Source organism: Oryctolagus cuniculus, chromosome 10, assembly GCF_051225735.1.
Source record: "Oryctolagus cuniculus isolate XC-2025 breed Fujian yellow rabbit chromosome 10, ASM5122573v1, whole genome shotgun sequence".
Lineage (NCBI taxonomy): Eukaryota > Metazoa > Chordata > Mammalia > Lagomorpha > Leporidae > Oryctolagus > Oryctolagus cuniculus.
The window spans coordinates 116755813-116779732 of record NC_142876.1 but is presented as its reverse complement, the minus strand read 5'-3'; the positions used below and the strand labels follow the sequence as shown (position 1 = coordinate 116779732).

General features: G+C 43.5%; 1 protein-coding gene across 21 annotated transcripts in view; it reads right to left on the bottom strand.

Moving 5' to 3' along the window:
• RAF1 (Raf-1 proto-oncogene, serine/threonine kinase) overlaps window positions 1-23920 on the bottom strand; it is a 91962-nt gene that overhangs the window by 26576 nt on the left and 41466 nt on the right. For 14 of the 21 annotated variants that reach the window (XM_089306629.1, XM_070051084.2, XM_089306628.1 and 11 more), the window contains 2 exons: window positions 4781-5013; window positions 84-196 (listed from right to left, as the gene is read on the bottom strand). In XM_089306629.1, coding sequence (XP_089162755.1) covers window positions 84-196; window positions 4781-4987 — 320 coding nt within the window. In that variant the 5' untranslated portion in view covers window positions 4988-5013. The remainder of the gene's footprint in view (window positions 1-83; window positions 197-4780; window positions 5014-23920) is intronic. The other 7 variants (XM_089306636.1, XM_070051087.2, XM_089306638.1 and 4 more) reach the window with 1 other exon arrangement.

The window sequence follows — 23920 nt, the reverse complement described above, 5'->3', positions numbered from 1 at the left end:
AATTTTTTAAATGAAACCAGATATTTGAAGTTACAGGACACTTAACAGTCTGAAGCAAGAGACGACTGACTCTGAGTGCTTACCCTTTATGTTCATGGAGGAGTCTGAACACAGCACAGCACTCCGGCTGCAGGCCCCTCACCTTGAGCGCTTTCATTAGGCAGTCATGCAAGCTCATCCCATTTCGCACATTGACCTACAAACAAAGGACCACCTTCAGGACCAGTACAGGCTGCAGCACCCCTTGTGATCGTGACACGGACATCCCCCAGCAACCTGAAAGTCTGGCAAGAAGTGAGCACTTGAATACAGAACAGCACATCAGGGCCACACTGCAGCACAGTGAGTGAGTTAAACCCCCGCCTGTGATGCCGGCATCCCGTATGAGCTCCAGATGGAATCCTGCCTACTCCACTTCTAATCCAGCTCCCTGCTAAAACACCTGAGAAAGCAGGGGAAGATGGCCAAGAACTTGAACCCATTCCACCCAGATCACAGACCTGGATGCAATTCTTGGCTCTTGGCTTTGGGTTGGCCCAGCCTAGGCTGTTGTGGCCATTTGGGGAGTGAACCAGTGGATGGAAGATACCTTTCTTTCTTTAAGTCCCTTTCAGGTAAGTAACTTAAAAAAAAAAAAAAAATGGCAGAGATGCATTGTGTCTCATTATGTACCTACTATGTTATATGATTTACAATGACCAGGAGGGAGGAAAGTCCATGATCAATTAATATGGGTAAAATATTCTTCAGAAAAACAGAAAGAGCAAGATTACTTAAAAGGTGGGGAAATCTATATTACATGCTTATATGTGCTTTATGAGTGTGTAAGATACATACCCAGCTGTTCATATCCGAAAGTAGTGGCTGAGAAAGAAAAAACTAAAAAAGAAAAATTCCCTTATGTCTCTAATTTGTCTGACTTATTGAAATGTACACATAATCATAAATAAACCAATTTGATCTATGAACAGTTTTTATAATTGAAAATTTGTATTTGGGGTGGGCGTTCAGCCTGTTTCAAGGTGGCTGGGTGAGATCCCCTAGCTCTGGATCCTGACCCCAGCTTCCCAATGAGGCAGACGCTGGGAGGCAGGATTGATGACTCTAGGTGTCGGGTCCCTGACACCTATGTGGGAGACTTAGACTGAGTTCCTGGCTCCTGGCTCTGTCTCGCTCATTGTGGGCACTGGAGAGTAGACCAACAGATAAGAGCTTATACTCTGCTTCTTAAATAAATGAAATTTTTTTTAAATGTATTTCAACCTATTTTCTACTAAGTTCCACCACGGGGCACAGATAAAACAATCTGGAAGGGAAGGGAGTGTAAGCTGCCCAAAACAACCTGAAAAGACAAGAAGCTTTCCCCAAGCCTTTATTGTGCTATTACTGGCAACTGATGGGGGCTTATCTGCCCTGTAATCAATCTTTGAAGAATAAAGATGTGCTCAACATTAAGTACAGTATAAAAAACAGTACAACAGATAAATCGAGGAGGTGATGGAATGGAAGAGGAACATTCCCCTGAAGGATCCATCGTTAGCAAAGAACGAAAGGAGTTTTTTCCAAACTACCAGAGCTCCTTTGGACACTGTGATGGCCTCCTTAGTGAGGCATAGTTTTTCCTTCCCCTTAATATGTGGAAAAAAGTAAAGGTCATGAACAACATAGTAAGATGGAACCAACCGATTCTTCAGAGACTTCCTTTAAAAAAATAAAGAACAATGATTTTAAAATGTATTTCAACCTATTTTCTACAAAATGGTTGGTCTTCTAATCACACATGCACTTCACGCTAGTGAGGTCAACAAAAGTAGAGAAAACAGAGTTTCTGCCCATGCTTTATAACAACATTGTTCACTCTGAGGCACTGTTTTTGAAAGGCAGAATGACACACCTTTATCCTCTGGTTCACTCCCCAAATGGCCACATCAACTATGAAGCCAGGAATTCCACCTAGGTTCCAGATTTCAGCAGCAGGGACTCAGGCACTGAGCCATCATCTACTGCCTTCCCAAGCACATCAGCCTGACACTGGATCAGAAGCGAAGCAGCAAGGCCTCACACCAGGCACTTAGATTCGGGATTCGGGCGTCACAAGCTGAGGCTTAACTTGCTGCACTACAATGCTCAGTCCAATACAGATTTCTTCAGGGAAAGCCTGTGAGGAAAGTAACTTGGAAAGTAACTTAGAAAGTAGGGGCAGGGGCCCTGATATCTGTGAATATGAATGCATTACCTATTTAAAAGTAAACGAATAAAGTTAACATTCTTTAACAGTTTCTTGAATAGAATGAAATAGTGCAGACAATTATCTCTGACATTTGTGTCAAAAATAACTGGAAATGGGTGGATAGAGATTAAGCAGGATTGTCACAATTAGCTGTTAAAACTAAGCGATAGTACATCAGGTTTGATTCTAATCACTTTAGTTTTACTCATATTTTAAATGCTTACAGATTTATTTTAAAGGTTTCTTGAAGCATTGCTATATCCTTAGAAAGATCCCACTAGCCTCCAGCTTTTTCAGAAACAAAACAGAAGTGAAATATGGGGCCGGCGCTGTGGCACAGTGGGGTAAAGTCCTGGCCTGAGGTGCCGGCATCCCATATGGGCGCCAGTTCTAGTCCTGGCTGCTCCTCTTCCAATCCAGCTCTCTGCTATGGCCTGGGAGATCAGTGGAAGCTGGCCCAAGTCCTTAGGCCCCTGCACCCACATGGGAGACGTGGAGGAAACTCCTGGCTCCTAGCTTTGGATCACTGTAGCTCCGGCCATTGTGGCCATCTGGGGAGTGAACCAGCATTTGGAAGACCTCTCTCTCTGTAACTCTGTTAAATAAGTAAAATAAAAATCTTAAAAAAATAAAAAAAAAAAGAAGTGAGATATACTGATCTGTACTATGAAGATAGGACACCCAGAATGAGGAAAAGGAAGAGTAAGAAATACTCATACATTGACACGATCATGACCTGCATCAAATACTGAGCAGCACTGCCTTCCAAGCTGTAAAGAGATACCCGACTTGCACCATAAATCTTCATTAAATGTCAGACTCCAAGAGGTGGACAGTTCTTTAAATATCCTCTGATCCAAGTAAGGTTCCTAAAGGTGCCTGACACTAAACCACACAAGAACCTTGTGAAAATATAGATTTCAAGCTTCCCCCTTCAAACAACCCGAGTTCAATTCGGTTAATCTAGAAGGAGGCCCAGGAACTTGTGTTTTAACCTGCTTGTCAGATGATTCTATTCCTCAGCCCAGTCACCCTCTCACACAATAACCAGCAGCAGCAGCAGCAAGAGAAACATGCTCTATAACAACCAAGTAAGGGGATGAGCACTGCGGTGCTGGCAGCACGTCAAGGCTCCAGTGTCCCATATGGGAGTCAGTTCAAGTCCTAGCTGCTTCTTTTCTGATCCAGCTCTCTGCTGTGGCCTGGGAAAGCAGCAGAAGTTGGCCCAAGCCATCTACACCAGCACGGGAAGCCTGGAAGAAGCTCCTGGCTTTGCATTAGCCCAGCAATGGCCGTTGTGGCCACCTGGAGAGTGAACCAGCGGATGGAGGACCTCTCTCTCTTTGACTCTCCTTCTCTCTCTGTGTAACTCTGACTTTCAAATAAATAAATAATTTAAAAAGATCATAAATTCCTAAAATTAAAAAAAAAAGAATAAACACAATGCACTGATTTTACACAAAGATGGAGGGTGGGAAAGGTTTACATGTGGAAGTCACAAATAACCAAAATCAGTACAATTTCACTTTCTTTTTAATAGCTATGCCAGTTTTTTGTTTTTCAAAATCCAAAATACAAGAAACATTTTTTGTCTAGAAAATTGAGGCTTTGTGTCAGCATATCTAGGAGCAATGTCCTATCATGATGCCAACCTGAACCTTTGACTGGTACTTTTGAAAACGAACTATGCAGAACTAACTGGCCGCTGCCAGTGCGCTAGAATAGGTGACACTCTGATTTCTGTTAACTCCAAATTTGTCCTGAAGTTATAGCATACACCAAAACGATTTTAAGCATTTACTTTTTTTCTTCAAACTCCATTTTAATATGCCAGAAAATTTAAGTAAACACTGCACTTTAATACATGAACAGAAATTTTTTTTAAAGATTTTATTTATTTGAAAGATAGTTACAGAGAGAGGTAGAGCCAGAGAGAGAAAGATCTTCCATCTGCTGGTTTACTCCCCAACAGATGGAAGACTTCTCTCTATGTATCTGTCTCTACCTCTCTCTGTAACTCATTCAAACAAATAAAATAAATCTTTAAAAAATACATAAAATTGGCTAGTCAAAGGAAAGTACTTGAAACATCCCTGTAAGAATGTAACATAACTTGAATATCCCCAGTTTGAAAATCTGAAACTTGAAATCTAAAACTCTGAGCACCAATCTGATGCTCAGAATTCTCAGATTCTGGATTTCAGGGACACTCAACCAATGAGTGCTATGCAAATATTCCAAAATCTTAAAAACTCCAAAATCTGAAACACTTCTAGTCTCAAGCATTTCAGATAAAAGATACTCAATTTGCATTTCTCTGCATGAAGTGATAAAAAGGAAGTCATTTCAGGCTAGAATAATGACAGAAGGAGGGCCAAGGGGTGGGAAAAAGTGGAGGGTATACAAGGAATAGCAATAGAAAGAAATCAGCAATTGGAAAATCAATTAATTAAGATCCTATATGACAAGGAATATTTCACTTGTCTATGACTTGGGCAACATGATCAGTAACACAAATAGCTAAATTACCTAAGAGGAAAGTTCACATACCACTGTTCGTTGCTTATTTGGCAAGAACACACGGATAGTGTTGCTTGTCTTAGAAGAATCTGTGAGTTTGCCATCATCTGACGCCCGACGCTGATAGCCAAACTGCTGAACTATCGTGGGGGAGATGCAGCTGGAGCCATCAAACACTGCATCTTTGAATCCAAAACCATTGCTGATCGTCTTCCAAGCCCCCTGTATGTGCTCCATTGATGCAGCTGAAATAATGCTCAAACCTGGTTAAGAGAGACAAACAATTATAATCCTAAAACAAAAGCAATTAACCCACAAACACAATAGATAATGTAATTATGAAAATAACAGTACGTGAAGTTTTAACAAGAGGCATTTTCTGCTTAAATCCATCTGAAAAGAAAAATAATAGTTTATTTTGAAAAAATACTTCACGGATGAGTAAAAAATGAGGAAAATGGGGAACAGAGGTCAAAAGACTTCTGTTAAAAGCTAACCCTGGGCTGGCGCCATGGCTGACTTGGCTAATCCTCCGCCTGCAGCGCCGGCACACCGGGTTCTAGTCCCGGTTGGGGCGCCGGATTCTGTCCCGGTTGCCCCTCTTCCAGGCCAGCTCTCTGCTGTGGCCCGGGAGTGCAGTGGAGGATGGCCCAAGTGCTTAGGCCCTGCACCCGCATGGGAGACCAGGAGGAAGCACCTGGCTCCTGGCTTTGGATCGGCACGGTGCACTGGCCACAGCGCGCCGGCCGTAGCGGCCATTTGTGGGGTGAACCAACGGAGGGAAGACCTTTCTCTCTGTCTCTCTCACTGTCTAACTCTGCCTGTCAAAAAAAAAAAAAAAAAAAAAAAAAAACCCAACCCTGATTAGGAGCCCAGGCCTCCTGATTTCTAGTCTAATACTTTTCCAACTACATTTCTCTTCTTTGGTTATAACAGTAAGTAGGAGCAACTACCCTTAACTACAAGCAACAAGTCAGCACTATGAGAAACACCAAAACCGTACACAATGCAATTTTGGCCATCTGAGAAGAAAAAACAATTATTTCTAGGATGTATTAGATACTTCATCTACCGTAAGAATCCCAAAGACTGCAAACCCCTTCCTCCAGCAACATTTCCTCTTGGAAGTAGAACATGCCCTACTTGGCCAAGAACACACAGGTGACAGGTAAAATAACAAGACTCCTCTCTATTTAAAGTCGTAAATGCTCTACAATATTCAGGGTTCAGTTTCAGCACAGAAACAAAGGGCACAAACAAAAGCAAGCAGAGACAGTCCTCTAAGACAGAAGAACCAAATGTTCTAACTGGGCAGCAAGATGACTGCTGCGTGAGCCCACAGCAAGTTGCACATTAAGACAGTCCGCTTCAGATGTCAGGACTTCAAGCGCCCTAGCACTGGCTTAGAAAAGGGCAGGGGTTTGTTTGCTCTTTTACAAAAGTCAGAGGTTGATAAGGAATCCCATCCTTCCTAGGCCTTCCTCCTTCAGAAACTTCTTTTTGTCTCATTATGCATAAAGGGAGCATTTACTCCGCGCCCACTATTAAAAGGTAGGGTACACAGCATCCACTCCACGCAGCAGTGCTGAGATTCCGAACTGGACTGCTTTGACCCCACAAGCCCTTATTTTCCCATATAATTTAGCTAGAGTTGAAACAACATAGAATTAAAGACCGTAAGATCCAAATCTCTTGTTTTCAAACAGAAATTTCTAGCTGAATACACACTACATGCTGACTATTTCCCACATGACATGCCTGAATGAAGAAGAAATGTTAGATCTTAATTATTCTTTGCTGATAACTTCGGGAACCAGAGAGATTTAGACTTACTCAAGATCACAACTTGGTGTTATTCTTAGACAGTCTTGGTATAACCTTAGTAATCACTAAGACCTTAAACGATGTACATAAAAACTGATTTAGTAATTTTATTCTAGGAATAAAAACCTGAAAAAATATACACATACAGTTTGGGGTGAGTGTTTAACCTAGCAGTTAGGTGATGCATCCACACGGGAGCACCTGGGTCTCATTCCCAACTCTTGATTCCTGCAGATACAGACCCTTTAAGGAGGCAGAGGTGATAGCTCAAGTAATCGTGTCCCACTCATGCATGCGGGAGATCTGAGCAGTGCTCCCGGCTCCCGGTTTATGCCCTAGCCACCGCATCAATCTGGGGAATGACCGAGCAAATGGGAACACTGTGTATATGTGCATCTCTGCCTCTCAAATGTGTAAGTTTTTTAAAAACTTTTATTTAATAAATATAAATTTCCAAAGTACAGTTTATGGATTACAATGGCTTCCCCCCCATAACTTCCCTCCCACCCGCAACCCTCCCATCTCCCGCTCCCTCTCCCATTCCATTCGCATTGATTCATTTTCAATTATCTTTATATATAGAAGATCAATTTAGTATAAATTAAGTAAAGATTACAACAGTTTGCACCCACACCGAAACACAAAGTGTAAAATACTATTTGAGTACCAGTTATAGTGTTAATTCACATTGCACAACACATTAAGGACAGAGATCCTACATGAGGAGTAAATGCACAGTGACTCCTGTTGTTGACTTAGCAAACTGACACTCTTGTTTATGGCGAAAGTAATCACCCTAGGTTCTTGTCGTGAGTTGCCAAGGCTATGGAAGCATTTTGAGTTCGCCGACTCCGATCTTATTTAGACAAGGCCATAGTCAAAGTGGAAGTTCTCTCCTCCCTTCAGAGAAAGGTACCTCCTTCTTTGATGGCCCATTCTTTCCACCGGGATCTCACTCACAGAGATCTTTCATTTATGTCTCCCCCCAGCCCCCCCAGAGTGCCTTGGCTTTCCATGCCTGCAAAACTCTCATGGGCTCTTCAGCCAGATCCGAATGCCTTAAGAGCTAATTCTGAGGCCAGAGTGCTGTTTAAGGCATCTGCCATTCCATGGGCCTCTGCACCAGTATGGGAGACCTGGAAGAAGCTCCTTTCTCCCAGCTTCAGATCAGCACAGCTCCGGCCATTGCGGCCATTTGGGGGAATGAACCAGTGGATGGAAGATCCCTCTCTGTCCTCTCTGCCTCTATCTCTCTGTAACTCTGCCCTTCAAATAGATAAATCTTTAAAAAGAGAAAAGACTTATCAAGAATGAAATTTTTGGGGGCAGGCATTGTGGCACAGTATAACACTGCCTGCTAAGCCAACATCTCATGCAGACACCATTTCAAGTCTTGGCTCTTCTACTCCTGAGCCAGCCCCTGCAAAAGCAACTAAGAAAGCAGCAAAACATGACCCAAGTCCTTGGGCCCCTGCACCCTCAAAGGAGACCTCAGGCTCCTGCGTTCTGCCTACCCCAGCCCCCATGATTTGGGGTGTGAACCAGCAACTGGAACAACTCTTTCTGTAACTTTGCCTTTTAAATCAATAAATAAATCTTTATTTTTTTCCCCTTCCAAACAGAAAAAATTTATCAGTAAGTTCCTGGCTCCTGGCTTTGATCTGCGCAGGTCTAGCCATTACAGCCATTTGAGGAGTGAACCAGCAGATGGAAGATCTCCCTCTGTGCCTCTCCCTCTCCCCTGCAACCACATGGGAGACCTGGAGGAAGTTCTTGGTTCCTGGCTTCGGATCGGCGCAGCTCCTGCCATTGCACCAACTGGAGAATGAGCCATGAGCCAACGGAAGGAAGACCTCCTTCTCCCTCACTCCCTCCTTCCCTCTCTCTCCCCACCCCACCTCTGCCTCTCCTCTCTCTGTGTAACTCTTTCAAATAAATCAACAAATTATTTTTAAACAAGTGATGAAATAATTCAGCTTTAATTCAAGTTTTACATTTATCATTCATATTTTTATTTTTCTATCTCCATATCAAGTCCACCTAAAGGCTAAGAGGCCTGCTAATTCAGCGCTCTCTAATCTGTATCATATCACTCTCCTCACACAAAATGACAGACTAAATTTACAAGACATGCTTAGGTAAGCAGACATGGCTCCTCCAGGTTAAAGTGATAAGCCCACGGCTCCAAGCTCAAGGCCCCCACTAGGTGCCTCAGCGCAGACAGGTACACCTGTTCATCACAAGAAACTCTGCTTTACTCAATCAACTTAATAAGAAGTAGTGACATGAAAATATTAAAGAAGCATTTTTTAAAAAATTGTTTGGCCAGCACTGTGGCATGACAGGTAAAGCCACCACCTGCATTGCTGGCATCCCATATGGGCACCGGCTGGAATCCCGGCTGCTCCACTTCTGATCTAGCTCTCGGCTAAAGTGCCTGGGAAAGCAGCAGAGGATAGCCAAAGTCCTTGTGCCCCTGCACCCACATGGGAGACCTGGAAGAAGCTCCTGGCTTCGGATCGGCTCAGCTCTGGCTGTTGTGGCCAATTGGGGAGTGAACCAGTGGATGGAAGACTGATCTCTCTCTCTCTCTCTCTCTCTCTCTCTCCCCCCCACTTTTCAAATAAATAAATAAAATTTTTAAAAGTCATTTTTCCTATTTCATGTAATTCTACCAGTTTTCTTGTAAATATTTCATTGTTATGTTGACCCAAATAAATAAGTACATTAGATTTTCATTCTTTTCTCAAATACCATTAATTATTTTGTGTCCTTATCATTCAGGTAACTTGTTTAAAGTAGAAAATACCTATTTAATGGATATACTGACAATAATTTCTATACACTAATTACAATCAAACTCATACCACTCTCCAACTGTGACAAGATTACATGGATAATTAATTTTTAAAAATCCCAAGTTATATCCTTAATTCCTGCTCAATTTCAATCAACTTGGAAGTCAATCAAAACTGAAAGTTGCAGAATTTATAACGCAGTAAATATAAAAATTATGTAAATTAAGATGGCTATTAAAAATGTAATACAACAAGCAAAGGTCCATGAAAAACACAAATATTCAATAAAGTCCATTTGACTACCTGAATAATAATTATTTGTTTGCTGTTTTGACACTAGCTAAAATTCACTAGGCAGAAAGATACATTCACCAAAAAATAAATTACTAAAATTTCTACACCAATTAGGCAGCACCAACAATAATGATATTGCTACTAGCTAACAGCTATTGTTTATCATATGTTAGTTCTTTACCTATATCTCATTTAATCCTTCACTATCCCATGAGACAAACCATCAGTCTGATTTTGAAAAGGAGGAAACTGATGAGTACAAAGGTTTACTAAAACTGTCCAAGGTTACAGAGAAAGATACAGAGCTCAGATTACTGACAGAGGGTAAAGTCAAAAGCATTCACATGTGTTGTAAGCTTCATCACATAGCATTATTTATTCTAAAGTCGATAAGATCAGGGCGTTTGTGAGATATGCGTTGCTCAGACAAGGTGTCAGAATAACCCTGCAACTGCTCATTCTAGTTTCTTGATAACTGGCTCCTTCTGGCAATTTGTTTTTAATTATACTTTTCACTTACAAATAAAACAGAAACTAAATTTGGGGAGGAAGACAAAGGAATACAGTTGTCCATAAGCTTACTCATCCCAACACAACAAATTTTGCTATCAATTTCTAAAACTAGAGGTATATTACATGGTTATATCCATTCAAAATCTGGTATTAGCTATATGGTCTTTTGCCAAATTGCTTAACTTCTGCACATGCCAAGTTTCTCATTCACGCAGTCATGCAGTAATCTCACTGGATGCCTACTACATGCGGTTATCTCAGCAAACAAGAGACACAGATCCCTGGACTCAGGAGCAGCTGATCTTATGGTGGAGGCACACCCAATAAACTCTACAATACACGACTGGGGTTCTAAGTGCTGCTGGAAGCGAGACAGACTGCAATTTTTACAGTGACTTCACTAGAACCCTCAACAGGGGCAAGTGTTTGGCTCAACAGTTAATTTGCTGCTTGGGACTCCCTTATACTGTATCAGAATGCCTGGTTTCAGTCTTGGCTACTTCGCTTCTGATCCAGCTTCCTGCCAGTGCATACCCTGAAAGACAACAGATGATGGCTCAAGTAGTCAAGTCCCTGCCAACCATGTGGAAAGTCTGGTGGATTTCTGGGCTCCTGGCTTCAGCATGGCTCAGACTCAACTGTTCTGGGTATCTTTCTGTCTCTGTCCAACAAAATGAAAATTAAAAAAACAAAAACATCCAGGCTCAATGATTAGGTTACAACTGAGCAAACTTTGGAAGTCAGTGAGTTTGACTTGCAGAAAGCTGGGAGAACATTCCAGTTAGAACAGACAGGCACTGAAATTCCTGTGTACAAGTTATAGCGAAGATGGAGGGGCACTGTGGCACAGGTTAAGTCCATACTTCGGACAGCAGCATCCCATATCAAAACGCCTCCTTCTCTTTCTCTCTCTCTCTCTCTCTATATATATATATCCTTCAAATAAAAAATAATCAATTTTTAAAAAGACAAATAGCAAAAAGATCACAGAAGTGAAGTGGGAGTACATACAGGGGATGCAGGGAACAACAAAAGTAACAAGAGTGGGGCCAGCACTGTGGGTAGTAGGTTAAACTTCCACCTGTGGTGCCAGCATCCCATATGGGCGAAAGTTCCAGTCCGGGTTTCTCCTCTTCCAACCCAGCTCTCTGCTAATGGCCTGAGAAAGGAGCGGAAGATGGCCCAAGTCCTTGGACCTCTGCATCTGCATGGGAGACCCTGAAGAAGCTCCTGGCTCCTGGCTTCAGATTGGCTCAGCTCCGGCCAATGCGGCCATTTGGGGAGTGAACCAGCAGATGGAAGACCTCTTTCTCCCTCTCCCTCTGTCTGTAACTCTGCCTCTGAAATAAATTTAAAAAGTGTGTGTATATATATATATATATATATATTCTATGCTTTACAGAGGGGACTGGGAGGTCACTGAAAGGTTCTGAGTAGAGATGCAATCCGCCTTAGATTTTACAAGGATCGCTCTATCCTGAAAATAAACTACCCAGGCAGTTACAGATCCAATTTTGGAGTTCAGAAGATGTCTAGATTGAATAATTAACTGCAAAATAAGGACAATAATACCTCAGTGAATTCTTATGAAAACTGTCCAACGGTGTATGTAAAGCACATGTACTATACATTTCACATGGTAACACTGCTGTAGCTTCTATCCTACAGAAGAACACCTGGCATAGGAGATGAGAGACCGAAAATTCAATTCATGCTTCCCTTGTGCCTGCTATACAGACTTCATCGGCTGTTGGAAGGGAATCCCTCTATCTCACAAGAAGCGGGTGGCACTATAGCTAACCAATGTCTCCACAGCGCTACATCTGTCCAGAGGGAGTTTTTCTATTTAGCAGTGATGTCAGTGGGGATAACTGTGGCCCTAATCCTTACCCACATATGTATATCCTTTCACACAACAGCATTCTCAGTCCGTAAGTTATAATACCCTCCTTCAAATTTAATTTACTAATAATCTGTCTTATCATACTCCAATATATTGGATATAATTTATTTTGCCCACTTTTACCTTTTTTTTTTTTCAAAATTTAAACCCTCTGAAATTAGAAAACATTTTACAGTAATATGCCTTATTTACCCTAACAGACACTAAATTAAGCACCTTCAAAAAATAAACAACTCCACAGGCATTCTGTTTAAACACCCTAGGCATGGGATTACTGAGTCAACAGATTAAGAATTACGTATGAGTGTTGCCACTATCATGTTTTGAATATTTTAAGACTGGACTTGGGTGAATTTATTTTTTTTTTTAATTCATGTGAGACAGAGAGCGCTCCTGGGGACTGGTTTACTCCCCAAATGCCTACAATCCAGATCTCCCACATGGGTGACAGGAATCCAATTATTTGAGGCCTCAAAGCTGCCTCCCCAGGGTCAAAAATAGCAGAAAGCTGAGAGCCAGGGGCAGGCAATGAACCCAGGCACTGCATTTTGGGATGCGCGCTTCCTAACTGGAGGCTTAACTACTGGGCCAAACACCTACCCCACATTTTTGTTCTGAAGATAATCTTATTTTCTGAAATGACTGGTCACTGTTTTCTTTTCATCTTTTCTAGGGGAGGGGAGGTGGGGGAGGTTTAACCTGAGAAAAGGAGGCCTGTGCTGCTACTTTATCCTTCTTAGATACGACAAACATTTCTAAAACCTTAGAGAATGTGAAGATAAAGATTGATAAGGGCAACCAACACTAATGAGTATAACCTTTCTAAGAACTCCACATTAGGCTAAGCCTCCTCCTGCAGCGTCAGTATCCCATATGCGTTCCGGTTCTAGTCCTGGCTGCTCCTCTTCTGATCCACCTCTCTGCTTTAATGCCTGGGAAAGCAGTAGAAAATGGCCCAAGTGCTTGGGCCCCTGCATCCACGAGGGAGACCTGGAAGAAGCTCCTGGCTCCTAGTTTCAGATCAACCTAGCTCAAGCCATGGCGGCCACTTGGGGAGTGAACAGGCGTATGGAAGACCTTTCTCTGTCTCTCCCTCTGTCTGTAACTCTGCCTCTCAAATAAATAACTAAATAAATAAAATCTACAAAAAGGGGGGGGGGACTCCACATCAGGGCAGCTTTCCATCAACAAATGTCGAGTGAGACTATTTTGTACTTGTTAACTCCTTTGAAGAAAAACAACTCAATAGTCTACCTACCAAAGAGCTCTTTGAACCCCCTGTAATACAAAGGCCTATCTACCAAAAATGAGTCATTAAGACATAGAATATTAAGACCAATAACCAAGAGCAAAACTGAATCAGTAATAAAGAAAGAAAAGCCAGGACAGCTTCACTGCTGAATTCTACCGAACATTTAAAGAACTAATTCCAATTCTTCTCAAGCTATTCAAAACAACAGAAAGGAGAGAATCCTCTATGAAGCCTGCATCACCTTAATATCTAAACTTGAAAAAGATACAACTGAGGAAGAGAACTATAGACCAATACTGCTGATAAACACAGATCAAAAATGCTCAAGAAAATCTTAGCTAATTGAATCCAACAACACATCAGAATGACCATTCACACGGACCAAGTGGGATTTATCCCTGGTATGCAGGCATGGTTCAGCATTCGCAAATCACATCAACAAACTGAAGAACAAAAATCATGGTTATATCAACAGATGCAGAGAAAGCATGTGACAAAAAAACACACAGCCTTTCATGTTGAAAACCTTAAGCAAACTGGGTACAGAAGGAACATTCCTCAATACAATCGAGGCAATGTACGGCAAACCCATGGCCAGCATCCTACTGAATGGGCAAAAGCTGAAAGCATTCCCACTGAGATCTGGAACCAGACAAAGATGTGCACGCTCACCACTGCTATTTAATATAGTCCCATAACTTTTAGCCAGAGGCATTAGGCAAGAAAAAGAAATCAAAGGAATACAAATTGAGGGGCCGGCCCCATGGAGCAGTAGGTTAATCCTCCACCTGTGGTACTGGCATTCCCATATGGGCACCACTAGTTCTAATCCCGGCTGCTCCTCTTCCAATCTAGCTCTCTGCTGTGGCCTGGAAAAGCAGAAGATGGCCCAAGTCCGTGGGCCCCTGCACTCACATGGGAGACCCAGAAGAAGCACCTGGCTCCTGGCTTCAGATCGGCACAGCTCAGGCGGTTGTAGCCATTTGGGGAGTGAACCAACGAAAGGAAGACCTTTCTCTGTCTCTCCCTCTCACTTCTGTAACTCTGCCTTTCAAGTGAATTTTAAAAAATCTTTTTTTAAAAAAAGAAATACAAATTGGAAAGGAGGAAATCAAACCATCCCTATTTGCAGATGACATGATCCTATACAAAGGGATTCAAAAGACTCCACTGAGAGATTACTGGAACTCATACGAGAGTTTGGTAAAGTGGCAGGATATAAAATCAACACAGAAAAATCTAGAGCCTTTTATACACAGACAATGTCATGGCAAATAAAGAACTTATAAGTTTAATCACATTCACAATAGCTCCAAAAAGACTCAAATACCTTTGAATAAATTTAACCAAGGATGTCAAAGATCTCTACTATGAAAATTACAAAACACTAAAGAAACAAATAGAAGATGACATTTAAAAGTGGAAAAATCTTCCATGTTCATGGATTCCAAGACTCAACATTATCAAAATGTCTATACTACCAAAAGCAATTTACAGATTGAATGCAATCCCAACCAAAATACTAATGGCATTCTTCACAGATCTAGACCCTGAATAGCTAAAGCAATCTTATACAACAAAAATAAAGCCGGAGGCATCATAACATCTGATTTAAAAACATAACACAGGGCAGTTATAATCAAAACAGTGTGGTACCAGCATAAAAACAGACTTGTAGATCAGTGGAATGGAATATCAACTCCAGAAATCAATCCACGTGTCTACAACCAAATTACCTTTGATAAAGGAGCTAAAATCAATTCCTAGAGCAAGGAAAACCTCTTTAATAAACAGTGCTGGTGATACTGGGTCTCCATGAAAATAGTATAAAATAGTATGAAAACAGATCCCAACATTACACCTTACACTAAAATCTACTCAAAAGGGATCAAAGACCTAAATCTACCACCCAATACCATCAAATCAATAGAGAACATAGGGGAAACTCTGCAAGACACTGGCACAGGCAAAGACTTCTTGGAAAAGACTCCCAAAGGCACAGGCAATCAAAGCCAAAATTGACAATTGAGATTACATCAAGTTGAGAAGCTTCTGCACTGCAAAAGAAACACTCAGCAAAGTGAGGATGCAACAAACAAAATGGGAGAAAATACCTGCAAACTATGCAACTGATAGAGGGTTAACATTCAGAATCTATAAAAAGCTTAAGAAACTCAACAACAACAAAACAAACAATCCAGTTAAGAAATGGGCAAAGGACTTGAACAGGCATTTTTCAAGAGAGGAAACTCAAACGGCCAACAGACATTTGATAAAATGCTCAGGATCACTAGCCTTCAGGGAAACGAAAATCAAAACCACAATGAGGTTTCACCCCACTCTGGTTAGAATGGCTCTCATACAGAAATGACAAATTCTGGCGAGGATGTGGAGGAAATGTGGGGAGCAACCCGGACTGGACTGAGTTACTGGAATTAAGACTTATTCTATGCATCTGCTCTCCCACAATATGGCGCTGGGAGAGGAGGCAACAGCTTCTACCCAGCTGCCTCTCACCAACTTGACAAGCTGCAGGACCTGCTCCTGATTGGAGGAGAGCAGCGTACTCGGCGTGTGGGCAGCCGAGTTAGGATTGGAGGAGGAGGACTATAAAGGAGGAGAGAGACGGCATGCACCAGGAACATCTAAGAGGAACATCTAAGGGGAACATCTAAGGGGAACACCTGTGCAGCCCCCGAGAGAGCCGGCCGGCGGTGTGCCGCTCCCCTGCAGAAGTGGGGAATGTGGCAGGGGGAACTGCCCTTCCACGGAGGTGGAAGGACCAGCAGCCAACCCGGGAAGGACCAGCAGCAACCCGGGGAGGGCCGAGCAGACGAAAGAACAGCGCAGGGTCCTGTGTCGTTCCTCCACGAAGACGGGGAGTGACATAATGGTGCTGTGACTCGGATATGAAGCCTAGGCAGGGTTTGGTGTCGTTCCTCCACGAAGAGGGGGAGCGACATAATGGTGCCGTGACTCGGATAGGAAACCTAGGAGGGAAGAAGTGGAAAATACCGGAGAGAGAGACTAGAAGAGCCTAGGGGAAAGCCGGACGGAAAAGGTGCCGGAAGAAGCTATTGAAAGGCTAGGCATAGACTCGGATACGGACTGTGGGAAAGAAGTTAGGATTTAAAGTGAAAGCAAGAAGAAACTTAGACTCAGATACGGACTGCAGGTTGAAAGTGAAAGTGAAACCTATAAGAAACTTAGACTTGGATACGGACTGTGGGGAGAGGCCAGGAGAAATGAGGGAGGAATATTGTTGGAAGAAAATTTAGGGAAACATACCGGGTAGAGAAAAATGTTAGGGAGGATGAAGCCGCGAGTGCAGGCCGAGGCGGAGACTTAAGCCAGCTTGGAATTCTTCAAGTCAGCCTGGGGAGCAAAAGGCGAAGATCTGGAACCAGAGGCAGAGACGTGGGCCGCCAGGTTTGAATTCGCCAGGTTAGTCCGGGGAACTTGGACTGAATGCCGGTGGTGGCGGAAACGTGAGCTGGGGCTGTGTGACTCGCGGAAGCCGCCACGTGCAGAGAGAGCACGGGGCGTGAATAGATAGGGAACGCTGGGCTAGTGAGAGACCGCGGAGTGTGCGCGTGAAGCCGAGCCGCGCAGAGCCGGGAAGCCGCGCAGATGAGAGAAGCGCGGGCTGAAGCGGCTCAGAGCCGGGAAGCCGCCGTGGGGCGGGCGCCGGGAAGCCGCAGGGATAAGAGAAACAGAAGTTTAGAAGTAAAATGAGAGAAATAGGAATGCTGGTAGATAGAAGTAAAATAGGAGAAATAGGAATGCCCGGAGATAGAGAAACAGAAAAATAAGGCCTCCCATCAACATGGCAATGAGAGAGCTTGGATTCGGTCTGCCTGATTAGGGAAGTGGTGAGCACCTGCGGGCAGCTAGCAGCTTATGCGCCGCAGGTCACCGAAGACAGGCACGAATTAACATCAAAAAGTCTCTCCACAATACCTTGGATTCGGTCTGCCTGATTAGTAAGGCGGTAAGCACCAGCAGGCGGCTCGACCAGAGTATGAGCCGCAGGTCACCGAAGATAGGCACGAATCAACACCAATAGGCCTCCCCACAATATGGCAATGAGAAGGCTTGGATTCGGTTTGCCTAATAGGGCTTGTAAGCACCTGCAGGCAGTTCTGGCAGAGCACCGAACTCAGGCACGCATCAGCGCCTAAAAACCTCCTCACAACATGGCAAAGAGAGGACCCGGATTCGGTTTGCCTGATTGATAGGACTTGTAAGCACCTGTGGGCAACTCTAGCAAGTAGAGCAGAGTGTGTGCCGCGGGACACCGAAGACAGGCGCGTATCAACGCCAAAAAATAAAAAGAAAGGGGGATCTGTGGGGAGCAACCCGGACTGGACTGAGTTACTGGAATTAAGACTTATTCTATGCATCTGCTTTCCCACAATATGGCGCTGGGAGAGGAGGCAACAGCTTCTACCCAGCTGCCTCTCACCAACTTGACAAGCTGCAGGACCTGCTCCTGATTGGAGGAGAGCAGCGTACTCGGCGTGTGGGCAGCCGAGTTAGGATTGGAGGAGGAGGACTATAAAGGAGGAGAGAGACGGCATGCACCAGGAACATCTAAGAGGAACATCTAAGGGGAACACCTGTGCAGCCCCCGAGAGAGCCGGCCGGCGGTGTGCCACTCCCCTGCAGAAGTGGGGAATGTGGCAGGGGGAACTGCCCTTCCACGGAGGTGGAAGGACCAGCAGCCAACCCGGGAAGGACCAGCAGCAACCCGGGGAGGGCCGAGCAGACGAAAGAACAGCGCAGGGTCCTGTGTCGTTCCTCCACGAAGACGGGGAGCGACAGGAAAAGGTACCCTGGTCCACTGTTGGTGGTAATGTAAACTAGTGCAACCACTGTGGAAGACAGTATGGAGATATCTCAGAAATCTGAACACAGACCCACCATACGACCCACCATATGATCCACCTGGGAATTTACTCAAACCAGAAGAAATAAGTATATAAAATAGTTATCTGCACCCCCACATGTTCAATGCAGCACAATTCATAATAGCTAAGATATGGAATCTACCAAGAAATCCATCAACTGTTGGCTGGATAAAGAAATTACAGAATATATATTCACTATGGAGTACTACTCAGCTGTTAAAAAAAAAATGAAGTCCTGCCTTTTGCAACAGGATAGTTGCAACTATCCTGGAGTAAGGGTTGAAGTATGGGTGGGAGGGAGGGTGGGGGTTAAGTGCCACTAAGTTCTAAATCTGTATATATGAAATATATGAAACTTGAATAACTTAAATTTTAAAATATTGTTAATAAAAAATAAGAAGCCCTTTATTTATAGAGAAGGTAAACTAGAAAGTTTCTAGACATTGTGGGATTAAAGTTCTAGGATTTAGAAGTTCAGAAACCCAGTTAGCAACTACTCAATTAGTACAGACCTGATTTTTAACTTCATCATTACATAAATCACATATAATCTACCCATTTTTTAAAAAACTCAAGTATGGCACTGGCACAGTGGCATAGTAGATTAATCCTCCACCTGCGGTGTCAGCTTCCCATATAGGTGCCGTTTCTAGTCCTGGCTGCTCCTCTTCCAATGCAGCTCTCTGCTGTGGCCTTGGAGAGCAGCAGAAGATGACCCAGGTGCTTGGGTCCCTGCACCCACATGGGAGACTGGGAGGAAGCACCTCGCTCCTGGCTTTGGATCAGCACAGTTCCGGCTGTTGCAGCCATTTGGGGAGTGAACCAACAGAAAGAAGACCTTTCTCTCTGTCTCTCCCTCTCACTGTCTGTAACTCTACCTTCCAAATAGATAAAATAAATCTTTAAAAAAAAAAAAAGTAAGCACTATGAATTTATTTATTTGAGGGGCAGTTTAGTTTTTTAAAGCAATTTACTAACATGTTTGCAAATGCATGATAATTACAACAAAATTTCCATGTTAATGTGATGTTACTACAAAGAGAACATAATGATATTTCACTCCCTTTCTCCCTTTGTTTCTGAGATAACATTTTTAATGTACATTATAGTCAAAGGATTCATGCTTCACTAAATAGAGAGTTCAACAAGTAAAAAACAAAAATTCATCAATCAACAGGGAGATACACAGGGACTATAAGCAATCATCAAAGGCAAAGATGTCCATTTCACTCATGTAAATTGTAAAATTATCATACGTTATTAAAACTTTAGTAGTATATCATTTTAATCTTTGGTTTGACAAAGATATAAAACAAAGTCTGAGGGCCAGTGCAGTGGCGTAGTGGGTAAAGCTGCCGCTTGCAGTGTCAGTATCCCATATGGGTACCAGTTCAAGTCCCAGTTACTCAATTTCCAATCCAGCTCTCTGCTATGGCCTGGGAAAGCAGCAGAAGATGGTCCAAGTCCTTGGGCTCTTGCACCGGCATGGGAGAGCCAGAGAAAGCTCTTGGCTTTGGATTGGCCCAGCTCAGACCATTGAGGCCATTTGAGGAGTGAACCCCTGCCCTGCTTCTCTGTAACTCTATCTTTCCTTTCAAATAAATAAATAATCTTTTTTTTTTTTCCAAATTTATTTTTAACTTTTGTTCCCACATGTGATACCTGCCTTGCTGTGTCAGGCTTACTTCACTCAACATGATGTCCTCCAGTAGCACCCATTTTCATAAAATTTTTATAAAAATGATAGAAGCTCATTCTTTTCTTTAGAGCTGAATGATATTACACTGGTGTGTATGTGTGTGTTATCTTTATCCATTAATCTGACACCTTGGTTCATCCCACATTTTGGCTATTTTAACAGTGCTGTTATAAACCGGGCGGGGGGTGGGGGCAACACAGTGGTTTAGTAGGTTAAGCCTCCGCCTATAGTGCTGGCATCCCATATGGGTGCCGGTTCGAGTCCCAGCTGCTCCTCTTCTGATTCGGCTCTCTGCTTAGAGCCTGGGAAAGCAGCAGAAGATGGCCCAAGAGCTTGCACCCCTGCACCCTAGTAGGTGACCTAGAAGAAATTCCTGGCTCCTGGCTCAGCTCCAGCCATTGCGGCCACTGGCTAGTGAATCAGCCAATGGAAGACCCTTCTCTCTGTCCCTCCCTCCCTCTCCATCTGTAACTTCCTCTCAAACAAATAAAATCTTAGAAAAAAAAACCTAAACAAAACAAAAACATGGTGGTGTTGCCTTCTCTTTCATACAAGTTCACGCTTTTTCACTATATATTCAGTACTAGAACTGCTGGATCATATGGCAAGTCTATTTCTGTTTAAGAAATCTCCACACTGTTTTTCATAGTGGCTGCACTAATTTACATTGCCACCAACAGTGTATAAGTTTCTCCTTCTCCACATCCTCACCAGCATTTGCTACTTTCAGTCTCTGACTAATAACCATTCTGAAAGGGATAAAGCGATGCCTCATTATGGTTTTGTTTTGGATTTCCCTGATGGTTAATGATGTAGATTATTTTTTCATAATATTTGTTGGCCATTGTATTTCTTCTTTTGAGAACTATCTACTGAGGTCCTTTGTCCAATTCTTCACTGGATTGGTTTCCTTTCTGTTGTTGACTTTTTTGAATTGCTGATATATTCTGGATATTAATCCTTTGTTGGGTAGGTAGCTTGAAAACATTTTTTTCCCATTTTCTTAGATGTCTCTTCAGCATATTTATTGTTTCCTCTGTTGTGCAAAAGTTTGAGTTGGACACAGCTCCATTTGTCTAGTTCCGCTTTTGTTCCTAGTGCTTGGGAGTCTTATTTAAGAAGCCATCACCGGGGCCGGCGCTGTGGTGTACTAGATTAATCACCCAGCTGCAGCGCCAGCAGACCATACGGGCATCAGGTCAAATGCCGGCTTTTCTAATTCTAATCCAGCTCCCTGCTAATGGCATGGGAAAGCAGTGGAAGACGGTTCAAGTGCTTGGGCCCCTGCCACCTACGTGGAAGACCCAGATGAAATTCCTGGCTTTGGATCGGGCCAGCTCCGACCATCATGGCCATGTGGGGGAATGAACTAGGTAATGGAATACCTCCCTCTGTCTCTCAAATAAATAAATCTTTTTTAAAAATGTCATGATCTGTACCAATGTCTTCAAGTATTATTACTTTACCCATTTAAAGTATGTAATTCAGTGATTTTAATATATTCACAGTTGTACAAACTTCAACACAATCAATTTTAGAACTTTTAATCACTCCCAAAAGAAAAGTCCTTAGCCATAATCTTCCAATCTTCTCCAACTAATAGTTTATTTTCTGCCTCTAAAAATTTGTCCAATTAAAAATTTCATATACACAGAGTTATCTAATATGGAGAATTTTATGGCTGCCTCCATTCACTCAGCGTAATATTTTCAAGGTTCATCCATGTTTTAGCACATACAGCATTCCCACTCTGCAATGGCTTGGATATTAGCTGTCCCTGTCAAAACTCATGATGGCCAGCACTGCGGCTCACTAGGCTAATCCTCCGCCTGTGGTGCCAGCACCCCGGGTTCTAGTCCCAGTTGGGGCACCAGTTCTGTCCCGGTTGCTCCTCTTCCACTCCAGTTCTCTGCTGTGGCCCGGGAGTACAGTGGAGGATGGCCCAGGTCCTTGGGCCCTGCACCCACATGGGAGACAAGGAGGAAGCACCTGGCTCCTGTCTTCGGATCGGTGCAGCACGCCGGCTGTAGTGGCCATTTGGGGGGTGAACCAACGGAAAAGGAAGACCTTTCTCTTGGTCTCTCTCTCTCTCACTGTCTAACTCTGCCTGTCAAAAAAACACAAAATTTAAAAAAACTCATGATGAAATTTAATTGCCATGATGGTGGCATTTTGAGGTAAAGAATTTAAGAGGTGATTAGGGGGGCTGGCACTGTGGTACAGGTTAAAAGCCTCCACCTGCAACACCAGTATCTCATATGGGCCCCGGTTCAAGACCCAGCTGTTCCCTGTTCCACCTCCAATCCAGTTCCCTGCAAATGCATCTGAGAAAGCAGCAGGAGATGGCCTAAGTGCTTGGTCCCCTTCACGCAAGCGGGAGACTCACATAAAACGCCTGGCTCCAGGCTTCAGCCTGACTCAGTACTGATTATTGGGACCATTTGGGGAGTAAACCAGCTGATGGAAGATTCTCTCTCTCTCTCTCTCTCTCTCTCTCTCTCTGTGTGTGTGTGTGTGTGTGATTGTACCTTTCAAATAAATAAAAAGTAAATGTTTGCCTTTCTCAGGGAGTTCTCTTGTGGGACTGAATTAGTTATCAGAGCAGGTTGTTTTTTAAACCAAGGCAGCCCCTTCTGTTTTGTCTCTTTGACATGCACCTGCATCCCTTCTGCTTTCCTCCATGACTTGCAGCAGCACAAGACCCTCACCAGAAGCAAGCAGATACTAGTACCACACTCAGCCTTTGAGGTTATCCAGAACCATAAGCCCAACTAAACTTCTATCCTTTACAAATGACCCTTTTTCATGTGTTTTTTTTTTTCTTTTCTTTTTTTTTTTTTTTTTTTTTATTTTTGACAGGCAGAGTGGACAGTGAGAGAGAGAGACAGAGAGAGAAAGGTCTTCCTTTGCCGTTGGTTCACCCTCCAATGGCCGCCGCTGCAGCCGGCGCACCGCGCTGATCCGATGGCAGGAGCCAGGATCCAGGTGCTTTTCCTGGTCTCCCATGGGGTGCAGGGCCCAAGCACCTGGGCCATCCTCCACTGCACTCCCTGGCCATAGCAGAGAGCTGGCCTGGAAGAGGGGCAACCGGGACAGAATCCGGCGCCCCAACCGGGACTAGAACCCGGTGTGCCGGCGCCGCAAGGTGGAGGATTAGCCTATTGAGCCACGGCACCGGCCTTTCATGTGTTCTTTTACATAAATAGAAAACAGACTAGAAAATCTCTTAAAAAAAAAAAAATGGATGAGAGCCAGCATTGCGGCACAGTGGGTAAAGCTGCTAACAAAACTCCTGGCTCCTGACTTAGGCCTGGCACAGCCCCAGTTGGTGTGGCCATTTGAGGCGTGAAACACTAGATCAAACACTCTCTCTCTCTCTCTCTGCCTACCTCTCCCTCCAACTCTGCCATTCAAATAAATAATTAAAAAAAAAGAAAGAAAGAAAGAAAGATGTATTTCAGGACTGGAGCTGTGGCATAGCAGATAAAGCCGCCACTTGCATGACAGCATCCCACATGGCCACCAGTTCAAGTTCTAGCTGCTCCATTTCTGATTCAGCTCTCTACTATGGTCTGGGAAAGCAGTAGAGTATGGCCCAATTCCTTGGGCCCCTACATCCGCATGGGAGACCCGGAAGAAGCTCCTGGCTCCTGGCTTCGACAGCTCTGGCCACTGTGGCCAATTGAGAGTGAACTAGTGGATAAAAGACCTCTCTTTCTTTCTCTCTCTCTCTCTCCCTCTTCTTCTCTTTCAAAAATAAACTTTTAAAAATAAAATTTAAAAAAATAGATGTATTTCTTTTTAAATTTTTACTCGAAAAGTAGAGAGACAGAGAAAGACAGGGGGTAGAAGAGGGAGGAAATCTTCCATCTGCTGGTTCATTCCCCCACATGCCCAAAACAGCCAGGGCTGGGCCTGTCTGAAGCCAGGAACTAGAAACTCAATCTAGGTCTCTCACATGAAATACAGGAACCCAA